At 38.4% G+C, this 15,937-nt stretch overlaps 1 protein-coding gene across 6 annotated transcripts in view; it reads left to right on the top strand.

Annotated features, from left to right (window-relative positions):
* Nucleotides 1-14,151, top strand: part of LOC106871259 (eukaryotic translation initiation factor 4 gamma 1) — a 94,326-nt gene extending 80,175 nt beyond the window's left edge. For all 6 annotated transcript variants that reach the window (XM_014917620.3, XM_089341106.1, XM_014917619.3 and 3 more), the window contains 6 exons: nucleotides 258-462; nucleotides 1,666-1,761; nucleotides 5,637-5,759; nucleotides 7,212-7,290; nucleotides 8,123-8,257; nucleotides 12,730-14,151. In XM_014917620.3, coding sequence (XP_014773106.1) covers nucleotides 258-462; nucleotides 1,666-1,761; nucleotides 5,637-5,759; nucleotides 7,212-7,290; nucleotides 8,123-8,257; nucleotides 12,730-12,896 — 805 coding nt within the window. In that variant the 3' untranslated portion in view covers nucleotides 12,897-14,151. The remainder of the gene's footprint in view (nucleotides 1-257; nucleotides 463-1,665; nucleotides 1,762-5,636; nucleotides 5,760-7,211; nucleotides 7,291-8,122; nucleotides 8,258-12,729) is intronic.
* The last annotated feature ends 1,786 nt before the right edge of the window (nucleotides 14,152-15,937 follow it).

Genomic DNA, 15,937 nt, shown 5'->3' on the forward strand with positions numbered 1-15,937 from the left:
CACAGGAAGTTGTAAAATTTCTAAGTATCTAGTGGAAAGAAAATTTGAAGCGTAACAGAGTCCTTACTACCTCAAAAATCAACAAGTTTTGAATCATTAATAATTTCTACATATTATCTAATATGCTACTTCTAGGACTGCCATCTTTGATTTCTCTTGCCAGTATATTGAAATGGGTTTTTTTTTTAAATTTTATTTTTGTTGTTGTTAAGCCTACCTCTCAATATTTCAGTGGTTGTTTTTTTTTTTCATTTTAGCATGAACAATGTTTTGGAATATGCTGAAGATCTGGAGATTGATGTACCAAGAATTTGGACATATTTTGCTCAATTAATTTCTTCCTTGCTGGGCGAGGGAAGACTACCTTGGACAATTTTAAAAGAGATTGTCGAGCCCTTAAAAACTACAAATAAAGGAGGCGTTTTCATTGCTGAAATACTCAAAGAACTTGTCACTCGAATGGTAACCATCAACCATATTTATGTGTGTGTGTGTGTGAGAGCGCACGTGTGTGGTTTGAACCAAGAATCCCTGTCAAGATTTCATTCCATTGCCCAGCTGTTGATCATTACAGACTCTCATGTTATAATAAACATGTTTAATCTATTGTCTTACTGAATGACCTGTTGAGGTTTACTAATTCTTTTACATTTCTGTTGTTTCCATTGGGCCAGGCACTTGATCAGAAGTTGAAATCTGACTAGTTGCTTGTTTGTTTGTACCCATGAACAAAGTACTTAGCTTGCTTTTAAGTCTATGTCCTGTTGAACCCTTTAGAATTCAAAATTAATCCTTATTTATTGTAGAGTTGGTACGAAAGGCCAGAACTGACCATTAGGAATTTGTCTTTTTATTTTTTGTATCATTAATCCTTTATATTCAATCTGTTTTATGTTTGAACCGACCAGATACAGGCTCTCACACCTACCCTATAATGTTGTTAAGAAAAATCAGATTGCTTCAAGGGTTAGGTTACAAGTAAACAATAATGTTAGTATTGACTTGAACATTAGGTCGTTTAAGAAAATAGATGAGGGCTGAGATAAAAATAATAATAATACATTTTTAAAATCAACATAGTTTCTTTTGATTGTGTGTGGCAAAAGTTGCTGGGCAGGGTTACTGGGTGCATCCAGCCTAAATATTCTTGTTTTATGTACAAACCAACCATATCCAGCCTCTCCTTACAATATTATTCCCAAAAAATAAAAACAATCACATCTGCAAAATCTTGAAGCTACAAGATATTACATGATTAATTTTTTTTAAATGTGGATAAATAAGCATTACGTTAGATACATTAATCTGAATATTAAAAGGTTGATAGTAGTGGATGGTGAAGATCTCTAAGATGAAAATAGGTAGCATAGGTAACAACTGTACTGTATAATTAGTGTTCCATTTGCATGCTATATCCACTTGCATGTCTAGTGTAGTGGTTGTTTAACTGATCTACCTAAGGAATCATTCACAAGCTCCTGTGATCTGTGAAAGGTATGAGACTCAGCATTCCAACAACTAATAACAAGCATACATGAAAAATAATTAGAAACAAGATTTTGAGTTCAAACTTGAATGACCAGTGTCAGTTACTTGCAAAATGATATTGCCGTATTTTCAGATTTGACTACTTGCTACATAATGATTTTGTATCCTCCTGTTTAGGGTGAACAAAAAGTACAAGAACTCTGGAAATTATTTGATTTAAAACTTTCTGATTTCTACAAGGCTGAAGATATGTCCAAGTTTATTTCAGACCATGTAAGTAAAACATGATTTTCCTGCATGTTGTATTTATTTTTAATATTTTGTTTTGTCTTTCTGTGTATCTCAGTGTTTCGACCATACGACATAACTAATATTTGATTTAGCTGGGATGAAATGGAAATACTTAAGATCATTAATATCTTCTCAGCTAGAAATGCCAGCAACACCAACTTCAGGAAGGCAGCCAGCTACCTGATAACCAACCAATCAGGTGGCTGTGCTAACCAGATTGATTACACTCTCACCAGACAGTGGGATGCATGGTTGCTCTTAAATACAAAGACCCTCCCTGGTGAAGAATGTTCCCCCCAGCATAGACTAGTTATTAGTGACTTTAGACTCCAGGCCAGAAGGATGCCAAGAAGTAGACCAATCTAGAAAAGAAGGATTTGGAAGTTTAAAGATCCTTCATATGGTCAGATTTAGGGACATCCTAACTGAGAAATTTTATGAGAGGGAGGAGGAGCTACAAACTTGTGACATAGAGAGTAACTGGGAATTATTGTGGGACAGCTTACTGAGTGCCACAGACCAAATCTGCGGCTGGTGCAAAGTCCCTTCCAGACCTTGGGTAATATGGTGGTGGAATGATGCTGTAGACAAGGCCATTAGACCAAAGAAACAGGCCTGGAAGTGTTGGGGTAGCAGGGAACTGTATCAGATTACCAGAAGGTAAGCTAGGATACAGGTAAATCTAGCCAAGAGAGAAACAGAAAAGAAGTTTGCCTATGTTCAGCAACATGCAAACCAAAGAACTGAACTGAAGTGTTTTAGATTACAAGACGGTGTGTGAGAGGAAATCATGATGTCATAGGAGGGAAATGTGTCCGCATGGATGATGGTGGCCTTGCGTTTGATGATTCTGCAAAGAAAGAGGCTTGGAAATGGCATTATGAAAGACTGCTGAACATGGAGAATGAATGGGAAGAGGAGAGTTTGCTAAATGTTGACCCAATCGAAGGACCAGCTAGAGGTATCAAGTTGTTGGATCAGGTGATGAAAATTACTGAGAGGGTCATTGGCCAACTAATTAGGGAGAGAGTTAGTCTAGATGAGATGCAGTTTGGTTTTGTGACGGGGAGAAGCACCACTGATGCTATATTTCTGGTAAGACAGCTGCAGGAGAAATACATAGCCAAAGATAAACCTCTGTACTTGGCCTTTGTTGATTTGGAAAAAACCATTGACAGGGTCCCCCAATCCCTTATCTGGAGTTCAATGTGGAAACTAGGGATAGATGAGTGGTTGGTTAGAGCCGTACAAGCTATGTACAGGGATGCTACCAGTAAGGTGAGGATTGGTAATGAGTACAGTGAAGAATTCAGGGTACAAGTAGGGGTTCACCAAGGATCGGTGCCCACCCCACCTCTTGTTCATCATAGTCCTCCAGTAACAGAGTAATTCAATACAGGCTGCCCCTGGTAGCTCCTCTATGCTCCTTGGTTTTATAACCGAATCACTACCAGAAGTAGAGAAGTTCCAGGTATGGAAGCAAGGTTTAGAATTGAAGGACCTTAGAGTTAATCTAACAAAAACTGAAGTCTTAGTAAGTAGGAAGGCACACAAATCAGAAATCCCTTCAGGTTGATGGCCCTACTCAATCTGTAAAAAAGGCATAGGTAGAAACTCCATAAGATTACCTGGTGTAAGCTTTGGACACACAGCAATATCAGAGGAAGGTTAACAGGGAAACTAGCTTTTGTATGCAGAAGATGCACAGGTACAATAAACATTGAAAATGTGCAGAAAATCGACTCTATCAACTGCCAGGGGAACACGCTAGAGGTAGTAAATAACTTCTGTTATCTAGGTGACCAAGTTAGTCGTTGCAGTGGATGCTCCGAGAATGCAACTGTGAGAATAAGATTAGGCTGGGCAAAGTTCTGAGAGCTCCTACTTCTGCTGGCAATAAAGAGCCTCCTCTCAGAGTGAAAGGCAGATTGTATGATGTCTGTGTGCGAACAGCAATAGTACATGGCAGTGAAACTTTGGCTGTGACAGCCAAGGACATGCGTAGGCTTGAAAGTAATGAAGCCAGTAAAGCATCTTGAGAGACAAGTTAGGCATAAGAGGTGTGCAAGAGAGATGACTGCACTGGTATGATCATGTGATATGTATGGACGAGGACAGCTGTGTAAAGAAATGCTATTCTCTGTGGAGGGAACCTGTGGTAGAGGTAACCCAGGAAGACATGGGATGAGGTAGTGAAGCACAGGCAATGACCTTTGGCAATATGCTAGGTTTGAGAGGACCTGTCAAGCCAAGTGAAATCAGTCATGGCTGATGCTGGTGTCATGTAATTGGCACCTGTGCTGGTGGCATGTAAGTGCGCTGGGCCTCACAGAGGCAAAGTGGCTGAGTTCCTTTCGAGCATTGGACTTGGAAGCAATGACCAAGACCTTTGGCATTATGTTTTACTTAAGAAGATCCATCAAGTCGAGCAAAATTGCAGTCATGGTAGATACCGGTGTCATGCAAATGGCACTTGTACCAGTGACAGGTAGAAGCACCCATTACACTCTTGGAGTGGTTGGCATTAGGAAGGGCATCCATGCCAAATGAGACTGGAGTCTTGTGCACCCTTCCAGCGTGCCAGCCCCAGTCAGACCATCCAATCCATGGACAACGGATGTTAAATGATGTTGATTGTGAGTGCTTAGCTTTTGTAAATGTATGGTGTTATCAAAGCAGTCCCACTGCTTGGCACCTTGGGCAAGTGTCTTTTACTTGTAGTCCTGAGTCAACAAAGCCTTGCAAGTGAATTTGGCAGACACAAGTTGGAAGCAGCCAGTTTGTGTTGTAACAAAATAGTTGTAAATGAGTGTCTGTGCCATACATTTCCAATATTCTGCAAGAACATATCTTTAACTTAGTTTCTGCAACTCAACACCCTTCCTAATGCCAACTGCTTTACAGTGTGCTGGGTGCTTTTACATGGCACTGGTACAGGTGTTTTTATGTGGCAACCAGCAGTGATGGCCCCACAAGAGTGGGGTCATTTGGCTGAGTGAAGATATGCCCGTGTGCATGGACAACCATGATCTCACTTAGCTTGATGTGTCTTCCCAAACACAGCAAACTGTCTGAAGTCTCAGTCCCTAATTATCTCCTCTGTGACGCTCAATGTCTGAAGATCCTTTTTCACCACATCGTCCCATGTCTTCCTGGACCCATCCCTTCCTCACATTCCCTCCACAATTTACACACTGTATAAATCTATAGTCAGTAAGAGCAAAATGCATCATACAAAATATAACGGAAACCTCTTTGGAGCTAAACTCCAACATTTACTGCTAGTTTCTTGTATAGGAGCAACACATTCACATTACATCTTGGCATTGCCCTCTTACTAGGATTAATCTCAATATTCTGTTATTAGTTTCAGTCATTTGATTGTGGCCATGCTGGAGCACCACCTTAAAGGATTCTTAGTCACAAAAATCACCTCCAGAACTTATACTTTGTAAGCCTAGTACTCGTTTAGTCTCTTGCTGAATCGCTATGTTACATGGATGTAAACACACCATCATTGGTTGTCAAGTGATGGTTGGGGGACAAACACACACACATACACACACACACACTGAGTGTATAGAAGAAGACACTTGCTCAAAGTTCCACACAGTGGGACTGAACCCAGAATTATGTGGTTGGGAAGCCAACTTACCACACAACCATGCCTGTACCTGTATCACATTTTGTCTTGAGTTACATTGTGATCAGGGCATAAATAGTTACCTTTTATCCTTTACATGTTTCTGCAATTGGATTGTGGGTACTGCTGGGGTACTGCTTTGACGGGATTTTAGTCAAACAAATCAACCCCAGTACTGATATGTTGTATTTTTTTTTTTTCTTTCTCTTTTTAGAAATTGGAATTCATGTTTGACAAAGATAATCCTGACTGTTTGTTAAATGCTTTTGAGAATAAGTTACATAATTTGCTTCAAACCTGCGATTTAAATAACAAACCTATTTTTGATCTTATTGAGGTAAGTGTTTTTGCAGATATTTATGCCAGTAAAATAATTACACTCTTTATGATAATAAACGCAAAATTCTGTCTGTCTGGGATCCCTGTTTCTCAGCCTACATTTGCTCTACATAGACATATTATACCTTTTTGGAATCGGGATGATCCTGGGATTGAAAATCTGCCCTTCATTTGGTCCTTGAATATCCAACATTGGGATCTAATGTAAATGCATTTCGGTTGCTATTTTTAGCAGGCAAAACTTGGCTGATTCACGCCATCTTGGTTGGTATTTGTCAGATGACGGTCAGAGATCAAGGGGGGAGATAAATGACATTCACTTCATTAATTTTATGTTGAGATAAGAACTCTGGGACAAATTGGCCAAACGGTTGGAATTCAAATTGGCACTGGAACAATAGAATGATTGCATTACAGAATTAATTCTCATCCATCCTCAACTTCTGATCAAACACCACTGGGGCATAGAGTCATGCTATTTAGCACTCTTTAGTTTTGGGCTGCAGGCCCAATTAGCCCTCTGCAAGAGCTAACTTAAAAGTCCCCTTGGAGTGCAGCTTTTATGGTAGGTAAAAATGAAAATAACCACAAAAATTCTTTGTAACAATACCAAACTGTGGTAACATTGTAGTGTAGATTAATGAAAGCTAGTCCAGTTTATTTAAACTCTAGAATTTGATAGTTTATTTATTTTAGTACTTAATGTAGTGGTTCTCAACCTTGGCCCATATAGCCCCTGAGGGTCCATATAAGACTTTTGAGGGTCTGTACAACAAAATAATGAATTGGAGATACACAATAGTATTTTAAGGGCTCCTAAAAAAACTTGCTTTAGATGTATGCATTGGTGTGCATAGTGAAGGCACATGGCTTAGTTTTTAGGGTATTCAGCTCATAATCAAAAGGATGCAAGTTCAATTGCCGGCAATGCATTGTGTCCTTCAGCAAGACACTTTATTTCACGTTGCTCCAGTCCACTGAGCTGTGAAAAATGAGTTGTATCTGTATTTCAAAGGGCCAGCCATGTCACACTCTGTGTCAGGTTGAATATCCCTGTGAGCTACATTAAAGGTACACATGTCTGTGGAGTGCTCAGCCACTTCTTGCATGTTTTATGAGCAGGCTGTTCCGTTGATTGGATCAGCTGGAGCCCTCAATGTCGTTGTAGCCAATGGGATGCCATTGGTATGTATTGCAGATTTCTTTCTCTAATGTATTAAATAGTTCAGTGTACACAAGTTAATGTAGGAGAAGCAAAATAAGAATTTTTAAAGTTTCTATAAAACCTGTTTTTAAATAGTGAATGGTTATGGTGGGTGGGGGGTCACCAGAAGAAAATAATATTTCAAAGAGGTCTATAGATAAAAAAGGGTTGAGAATGCCTGATTTATGCAACTGTATTTAGATTCTGTTGTTTAAAGCTCTAATTAGCATTTTATTTCGTATCTAGGAACTTCAGCAACCTCTTAAAGAGACGGAGGAATTCATCAGAATTCTTATGACTGAAATTTGCTCAAGTGCAATTGTCGGTAAGAAAACACTAATGTCCATTTTCTGAAATATTTGTGAGCATATGTATGGCTGTGAGGTTAAGAACTTTGCTCTCCAGCCGTGTGGTCTTGGGCTCAGCACTTCAGGCAAGTGTCTTCTATTATAGCCCCTGGGCCGACCAAAGCCTTGTTAGTGGGTTCAATAGTTGACAACTGAAAAAGTGTTGTGTTTGTGTATATGCTTGCCTAGACATCATGTAATGGTTATCAATGAATATCATCATAATGCAGGTGAGGTTTTTTGTTTTCAGTCTTTCATGAGAAACATGTCTAGGTATAAGTAAATAATATCTTACTTGGAAACAGGTGAGATTATCAGCTGGCAAAGCATCGAGCTGTAGAAAATTTGCTTAAATTAATTCCATCTCACCATACAAGAATGGAAAAGTGGGCACTAAATGATAAGGACAGTGATATGTATGGATATTGAGTTGTTTGTTACCTACATGTCTTTTCTTATTGTTATGGGTTGAGCAGGTTTGCAAAAGAGAGGTTTCTAACATGATGTGCAACCAAACATTCATCTCTATTGCCTCTGTTCTTTACATTTGGTAACATTTTTCACTGCAACTTCTGTGAGGTTGTAAGCTGGTCACTTTCACAATTGTCAACCATGCTGCTGTGTTTATCTTGGATATTAGAACTGGAGAAAACAAACTAATATACACTGTAAAGTGGTTGACATTAGGAAGGGCATCCAGCTGTAGAAACCTTGACATTAGGGTCTGAGTCTTAACACCTTACTCTACTTGCTCCTTATTAACTAGCAAAATAATTAAAGATTTTTTTTCATCTTTCTTCAATTTTTCAGAGAGTAAAGTTTCGAAGAGTAAAATAAAAACAAGATGTGAAGTCTTGCTGAAATATCTTTGCCAAAAGCCTAACCTGCAGTTACAGGCTCTCTATTCATTGCAAGCTCTGGACGTCAAGTTGGTGCATCCACCTAGTAAGTTTCATGTTTAACCCTCTGGTATTCAGACTACTCTATCAAATCTAATGCTTATTTATTCACATTGTTTTGAATTAATCATGCATTATCCTGTAGCTTCAAGATTTCGATGATGTGATTATTTTTAGAATGACGTAGGGTAGGTGGGAGAGGCTAGATCTGGCTAGATTGAACATTAAACGAGTAGAATACTTTGGTCAGTTATGACTGTGTTGAATTTTTAAAAAAAATTCCCAAGACAAGTTGGATTATTGGTTGGTCTGTATGTCTGGATTTCGAATTTAGGTGTAGGGAAGACTTAATGGTGGTGCCCCGGCATGGCTATAGTTCTCAAGCTGAAACTAGTAAACGTTTGGATAGTGTTTTTTACGTGTCACTGGCATGGGGAGTCAGTCAAGCGGCACTGGCAACAACCCACCCATGAATGGTGCTTATTGCATGCCACCAGCATGAGAGCCAGTCAGGCAGCACTGACATCGGCCACAACTACAATTTCCATTTGATTTGATTTTTGATTTTACTTGACTCAATAGGTCTCCTCAAGTACGGTGTGTCACCTTGCGATTCAAAGGTACTTTTTAAATGGGCTGGTTATGCGACACTGGTATAGACTAGGGCTGTGATTTCACTTTACTTGCCAGGTCTTCTCAATCACAGCATATCTCCAGAGGTCTTGGTCTTTCGTCATTTCCGCTGTGAGGCCCAACATTCGAAGGTCATACTTCACCACCTCATCCCATGTCTACCTGGGTCTCCTTCTTCCATGGGTTCCTTCCACTGTTAGGGAGTGACACTTCTTCACACTGCTCTTCTCATCCATATGCAGCACATGATCATACCAACGTAGTTGTCTCTCTTGCACCCCACATCTGCTGCTTCTTATGTCCAACATTTCACTCAGGGCACCTACACTCTGTTGCGTGTGCACACTGCCATTACACATCCAGTGGATCATACTAGCTTCATTTCTTTCAAGCCTATGCATGTCTTCAGCAGTCATGGCCCATGTTTCACTGCTGTGTAGCATGGCAGTTTGCACACATGCATCATACAAACCTTGCTGCCACATCTGAAATTTCTTCTCTAGTTCTGGTAGTGATTCCGATATGAGAGCAAGGTCATCAGCATAGAAGAGCTCCCAGGGGCAACCTGTCTTGAATTCCTCTGTTATTGCCTGGAGGACTATGATGAATAAGAGGGGGCTGAGGGATGATACTTGGTGAACCCCTACTTCTACCCAGAATTCATCATTATACTCATAGCTGGCCCTTACCTTACTAACGGCATCCCTGTACAGCTCTTATTAACCACTTGTCAATCTCCAGTTTCCGCATCACCTACCAGATAAGGGATCAGGAGACCCTGTCAAAAGCTTTCTCCAAGTCAACAAAAGCCAAGTATAGGGGTTTATCTTTGACTAGGTATTTCTCCTGCAGTCGCCTTACCAGGAATATAGCATCAGTGGTACTTCTACCTGGCACAAAACCGAATTGCATCTCATCTGAACAGTCTCTCTCCCTAATTAGTTGGGCTATGACCCTCTCCATGACCTTCATCACCTGATGCAGCAGTTTGATACCCCTGTAGTTATTTCTAACTAAAGCATCACCTTTCCCTTTGTAGCAGTTGGTGCTGCTACACAAGTCATTGGGTATGACTCCTTTGTGAACTACCTGATTTACAATGCGGGTGACAAGACCATAACTCACATCACCAGATATTTCAAGCATCTCTGCAGTGATTCCTGATGGGTCAGGGGCTTTCCCTGGCTTCATCTCCTTAATTGCTTTATCTACCAGGGTGCTATCTATTCAGGTAGCTGGTCTCTCTACTGGGTCAACATTTGGCAGGCTCTCCTCCTCTCATTCATTCTCCAAGCCTCTTTCTTTTTCCGAATCATTAAAAGCAAGTGCTCCATCATCCATGCAGACACATTTCTCTCCTGTGACATCACAATTTTCTCTCATACACTGTCTTGCAATCCAAAATACTTCAGTTCTATGGTCCTTATGTTGTTGGACATTAGCAAACTTCTTCTTTTCTGCTTCGCCCTTGGCTATATACACCTGCCGCCCAGCCTCCCTTCTGGCTATCTGGTACAGTTCCCTGCTACCTCCACTCTTCCAGGTTTTCCAGGCCTGTTTCTTTGCTCTACCCTATTATTCCACCACCATGTTACTCTAGGTCTGGAAGGGACTTTGCACCAGCTCCTCCCTCTCATCAAATTTCTCAATGAGAATGTCCCTAAATCTCTGACCATGGGAAGGGTTCTTTAACTTCCAAATCCTTCTTTAAGAGCAACCTTGCATCCCACTGTCTAGTGAGGATGAAATCAATCTGGCTAGCAGAGTTGCCTGATTGATAGGTTATCAGGTGGCTGTCTGGCTTCCTGAAGTTAGTGTTGCAGATTAATAGGTTGCATGCATCATAGGAACTCCAGCCTAGTTCCCTCTTCGTTTTGGGAGCCAATCCCATGGTTCCCATGAACACCATGGAAGATACCGGATTGCTGTCCGACATGCCCATTGAAATCTCTAGCTGCAAAAATGAGGTCATTGCCACTCATTTTTGAGGTAGCCTGTAGAAAGGTATCATAAAAGTGGTCCTTCTGATCGTTTGGTAGGCCTGCTTGTGGGGCGTAGGCAGAGATAATTGTTGCTATACTATTCTGCTGGACTAGCCTGAACTTAAGCACTCTATCGCATACCCTGACTACCTCTATGATCTTATCCACCCATTTCGCCACAAGGAGTATGCCTACACCCCCTACTCCATCACTGTTACCTTCCTAGAAGATTTTATACCTATGTGCCTTTCGTGTGAGGACTCTGGCTGAAGCTCCTCTCCACCTTACCTCTTGTATGCAGCATACATCAACACGTCTCCGTTCAAGCATCTCTACAATCTCACTAGCCCTACCTTTCAGTGTGCCTACATTGACAGTGCCAACTCTAAAAACTGGGAAAGGAATGTGGGAGGAGAGATGTTATTCAGTGCCTGAAAAGAAGGTTTCATGTTCGTTTGATGGACATGCTACCCCTGTTCTCACTTTTCACCGGTCATCATTCAAACATTCAATTATGTTAAGATTGATGCCCCTACTGGGGGGGGGGGGGTAGGAGTAGGTGTTAGTGGCATTGTAAGTATAAGCATTATAGACATAGTAAAATTGTAAATGTAAGCATTACTGGTGTTGCAGATATAAGTAAGTAAAGATAGATAAAGGAGAATATGAATATCAATATGCCAATGTCAGATTAAGTGGAGAGCGAGAAGTTGCACGTATGATAGAGGATGCCACCAGTGAGGGAGGGGGGTTTCTGGTGAGAGAAGAGAGGAACAAGTACGCTCCCACACACAACAACAAGCATGTGTGCACAGACACACACATAGAAGACAAGCATGCATACAGACAAGAACAAGCGCGCGCACACACACAGACTCACAGGAACAAGCATGCCCATTAGCTTTCTCTTTCCACTCCAATACATCCATGGAAATTACTGAGTAATTTGTTGACAAATTTTGAGTCAAAATGAAAGACAGCCAATTAAGTAGGTGAGCAGCTAAACTAGTTGCATTTGTCCTGAGAGGAGGAGGAGGAAATTTAGGTGGGGTTTCTGGGTGAGAGAAGAGAGAGATCTGGTACTGGTGGTGGGAGAAGAGAGATATCCTGTATTGGGTGTTGAAATGGGTGGGTGTCCTGCAAACAAGCAAGGGTTAATTTAGAGAGATGGTACAAAAAATATGTAGCTAACTTGAGAACGCAGGAGGGAAGCAGAGATTTCATTTAGAAAATTACATGAATTAAGGAGAAATAAAGGCTGAGAGAGAGAGATTAGGAAGATATATATTGAAGAGTCAATTTAAATAATTAGCTTATGAAAGGAGATATTAGTAAATAATGCATATTAAAGTATTAATAGCAAATGAGTGAATGAAAAGATTGAAAAACGAGAGAAAATCTTAGCTTAGCAGTGCATAACTGGGTGTTAGAGAACCATCTATGTTGGAATGAGTTGCATAAAAAACAGGGAGGAAGCATGTAAGGTATTTTATATTTTATATGCTACAACCAGAAGTGGACATTGTGGATGTGATATTTACATCTGGCATCTTGATGAATGGTGCTGTAATAACTTTTTCTATTTCCCACATCAATACAGTGGGAATATTATTTACCTGTACTGGTGCCACAGCACCCATCACCCTCTGTAAAGTGGTTGGCGTTAGGAAGGGCATCCCATCATAAAAACCATCCCACAACAGACATGGAGCCTGGTCAGCTCCTATAAAACCGTCCAACCTATGCCGGCAACAAAAACAGACGTTAAATGATGATGGTGATTGTAAATTAATTAAATAATTTTTTAAACTCCTTATTAGACTAAAATATATTTCAAGTTGATGTTTTTGTTAATCTCTCCCTTTTTCTCTCTTTCTCTCCTTGAATATTTTTCCTAATGCAGGTGTTTTGAGAATGATGTTTGAAACCTTGTATGACGAAGACGTAATAGCGGAGGATGCCTACTTCCAGTGGGAGAAGAGTGAAGATTCACCTGGCAAAGGTGTTGCTTTGAAACAGGTTGCAGCGTTCCTTACATGGTTGCACGAAGCTGAAGAAGATGATGATTGAAAAATGAAAGAAAGAAAGAAAGAAAAAACAAACAGAAAACAAATAAACAAAGAAAAACAGCACACACACACAAAAAGGGAAAGTCTTATGCCTTTTTCTGAAGTGAATAAGGCTGAAACTGGATCACATACCTTGATACCTCTTTGATTTCTTCAAGCAGATCAGTTCCTGTTTTGTTACCAGTTGCTGATAATACTGTTAATACTGCTATTACTGCTATACTCTCCAGGAATAGGGTTTTTTTGGGGTTTTTTTCTTCAATATTTGTGCTGTATTGCATCACTACAAGCCTATACCCTTCCATTTTAGAACAGTCACAGAATAAGGATTAAAATGAAAAAGAAAAAAAAAGGGAAATGTGTTTGACTCTTGTTTCACATCAAGTGTATGTGTGTGTGTGTATGTGTGCATGTGTGTGTTTGTGTGTTCTTTTTAAACATGTAAGCATACACGTGAAATATCAAATTTGCTCTCCAATTTTAATGGAATTTTTCTTATTTACCTTTTTTTATGACAATTAAAACAGTTTTCTAAAGTTTCAAAATATAAAAATGGAAACAGAAATTTAGTATGTCAGATATTGAAGTCCTTCATTGCAGATACATACACACACATTTTATATGTATATATGTACACCCTCACACACATATGTTTGTGTGTGTATGTATATATATATATATATATGTATGTGTGTGTTCATGAAATAGATTTCTCTAATGATATTCTATCTGAATTTTGAAGCAAATTATCAAAGTTTGTATGCCATGGATTTACAAAATTTCTTCACCTTTTAAAAATTATTAAAACCAAAGTTAAATGTGGTCTCTAATTTTTATTCCTGAAAACAAAAGTTGATTTAACACAGACATACACATGCACACATACACATTGGAATTAATTTGTTTCTTTCTTGTATTGTAAAAGTAATTAAGTTGAAACTGAGAAAAAGTAATGATTGTGAAGCCTGTGTATTATTCAGATTAAATGCAATTTGAAAATTTTTTTTTTTCGAGGACTGTAAATGAATAACATTTTTAGTATTTTCTCTCAAGAATCTGAAATGTGCACCTTCCTGCATCTATTGGTGCTAAATTACATTTGCACATGCTATTTCTGATGGACACAAAACAAAAGTTTTTAAAAAAGAAATATATATATATATATAGTCAAATTAATTAAAACTTGGCTTTTCTTCCAATATTTGGAAAGTTAAGGGACAAAAGAATATTGAAAAATAAAAACAAATGCATGCTCATATTTGTGATGTGTTTTGTGTTAAGGTGTGCAAACATGGCAACCACTGCATTAAATATATATATATATATATATATATATATATATATATATATATATATATATATATAATATGCAGGTGTTCACGAACCCACCAATAGATATTTAATGTGATAAATTGACTCACTGTACAGTGTTTAACATTTTTATTGTTTGTATTTTCTCATACTATTTTTTAGTGTTGAAATCGGATACCTTAGTCCCCCCCCCCTCCAACATGTTCTCTTGCAATGTAAAGCTACTTGGAGGTTTAAAGTAAAACACCCTTTGGTGGACAGAGCACATTTTGTATTGTAAATTTAGATATTAAATGTATCGCTATATTTTTAAATGGCAATTCTAAAACATTTTTAAAAGCACAGTTGAATTTTAGAGATTGGAAGAAAAGAAACAACAAAAACAATGTGTTTTTTTCCTTTTGTTTTTTGTTTAATTAGCGGGAATTATTCAATTGTTGATAGGAAGTTTGAAAAATAGACCAATGTTTTAAATTATTAATTGTGCCAGCAGACATCTGGTTGTTCAAACACAATTTACACTTTAAAAAAATTCCACATTTTGGCTACTTCACAGGAGCTTTCTTCTTTTTTTTTTATTATTATTTTCAATAAATAACCCCCCCTGTATATCTAACTTATTTTGCTAAAGCACTTTCATGATGACCTCTATGTATTTACACACACACACACACACACACATGCACACATAAGCACATATAACATGCATACTTACACATTTTAAAAGAAAACTATTTCTTCCCCTTCCCTCCTCACTGGTGACTGGTTTATTTTTGTTTTATTAATTTTTATATATTTGTTTAAACCAGTTCCTAGACTTAGTGTTTTTTCACCCCTTTCTTCAAAAAAAAAAAAAAAGGAAAAGAAAACAAAAAAAAGACATTGTGATTGTGGGGTATGCTGGAGCACCACTACAAGAGATGAATTATCTTGTCAATACGTACATACAATCATTAGAATTTACTTCGGTCAACAAACAATCAGATTACACTAACCCCAACAAGTCTTTCTCTGGAGTGTTTCCCCTCCCTCACTCCACATGACTTAATTCTTTATTCCCCACCCCTTCTTGTTAATATGGCTTTAAAACGGAATTTTTAAACCAAAAGCTATTGTGCATGAAATTCCTATTCTTGTATCCTTTAGTGTTTAAATTTTATTTTCCAGTTTTATATACACATATATATGTGTGTGTGTGTGTGTATATATATATATATATATATATATATATGAATGTATGTATGCACACGTGTTTGTGCGTGTTGGTATGTATATAAAAGAGTCAATTACTTTACAGTGTATATTGCTGATATACTTCTCAGTTAATGGTCACATCTCTGTTGTGTCCACACATGAAAACGTACACACATGCATATGCACATATCTATATGTGTGTGTGTGTGTGCATACATGCAAGCACACAGTGTACATAATCTGAAATAAAATTTGAGACTTGGAAAGCGAGCAACAGAAAATATTATTTAGAAGAGGAGGCAATAGAATGTAGACTAGTGAAGAAATAAAAGGAGATATTTAATTTTTTAATTTTTTTTTTTAGTTTATATATATATGTATATATATATATATATATATTGTAATTACACATTTCTCTTAATGCACTGAAATTGCCCTTTCAAAAAATTGTCCCAGTCTTTACTGTACAGTGTTTTTAAGTGTTTTTCTACAGCTAGTCAAATGTTGCTTGCAAAATATTTCTTTCCCTTTCCTTGT

The sequence above is a fragment of the Octopus bimaculoides genome, chromosome 24 (assembly GCF_046866305.1).
Source record: "Octopus bimaculoides isolate indiv1 chromosome 24, ASM4686630v1, whole genome shotgun sequence".
NCBI lineage: Eukaryota > Metazoa > Mollusca > Cephalopoda > Octopoda > Octopodidae > Octopus > Octopus bimaculoides.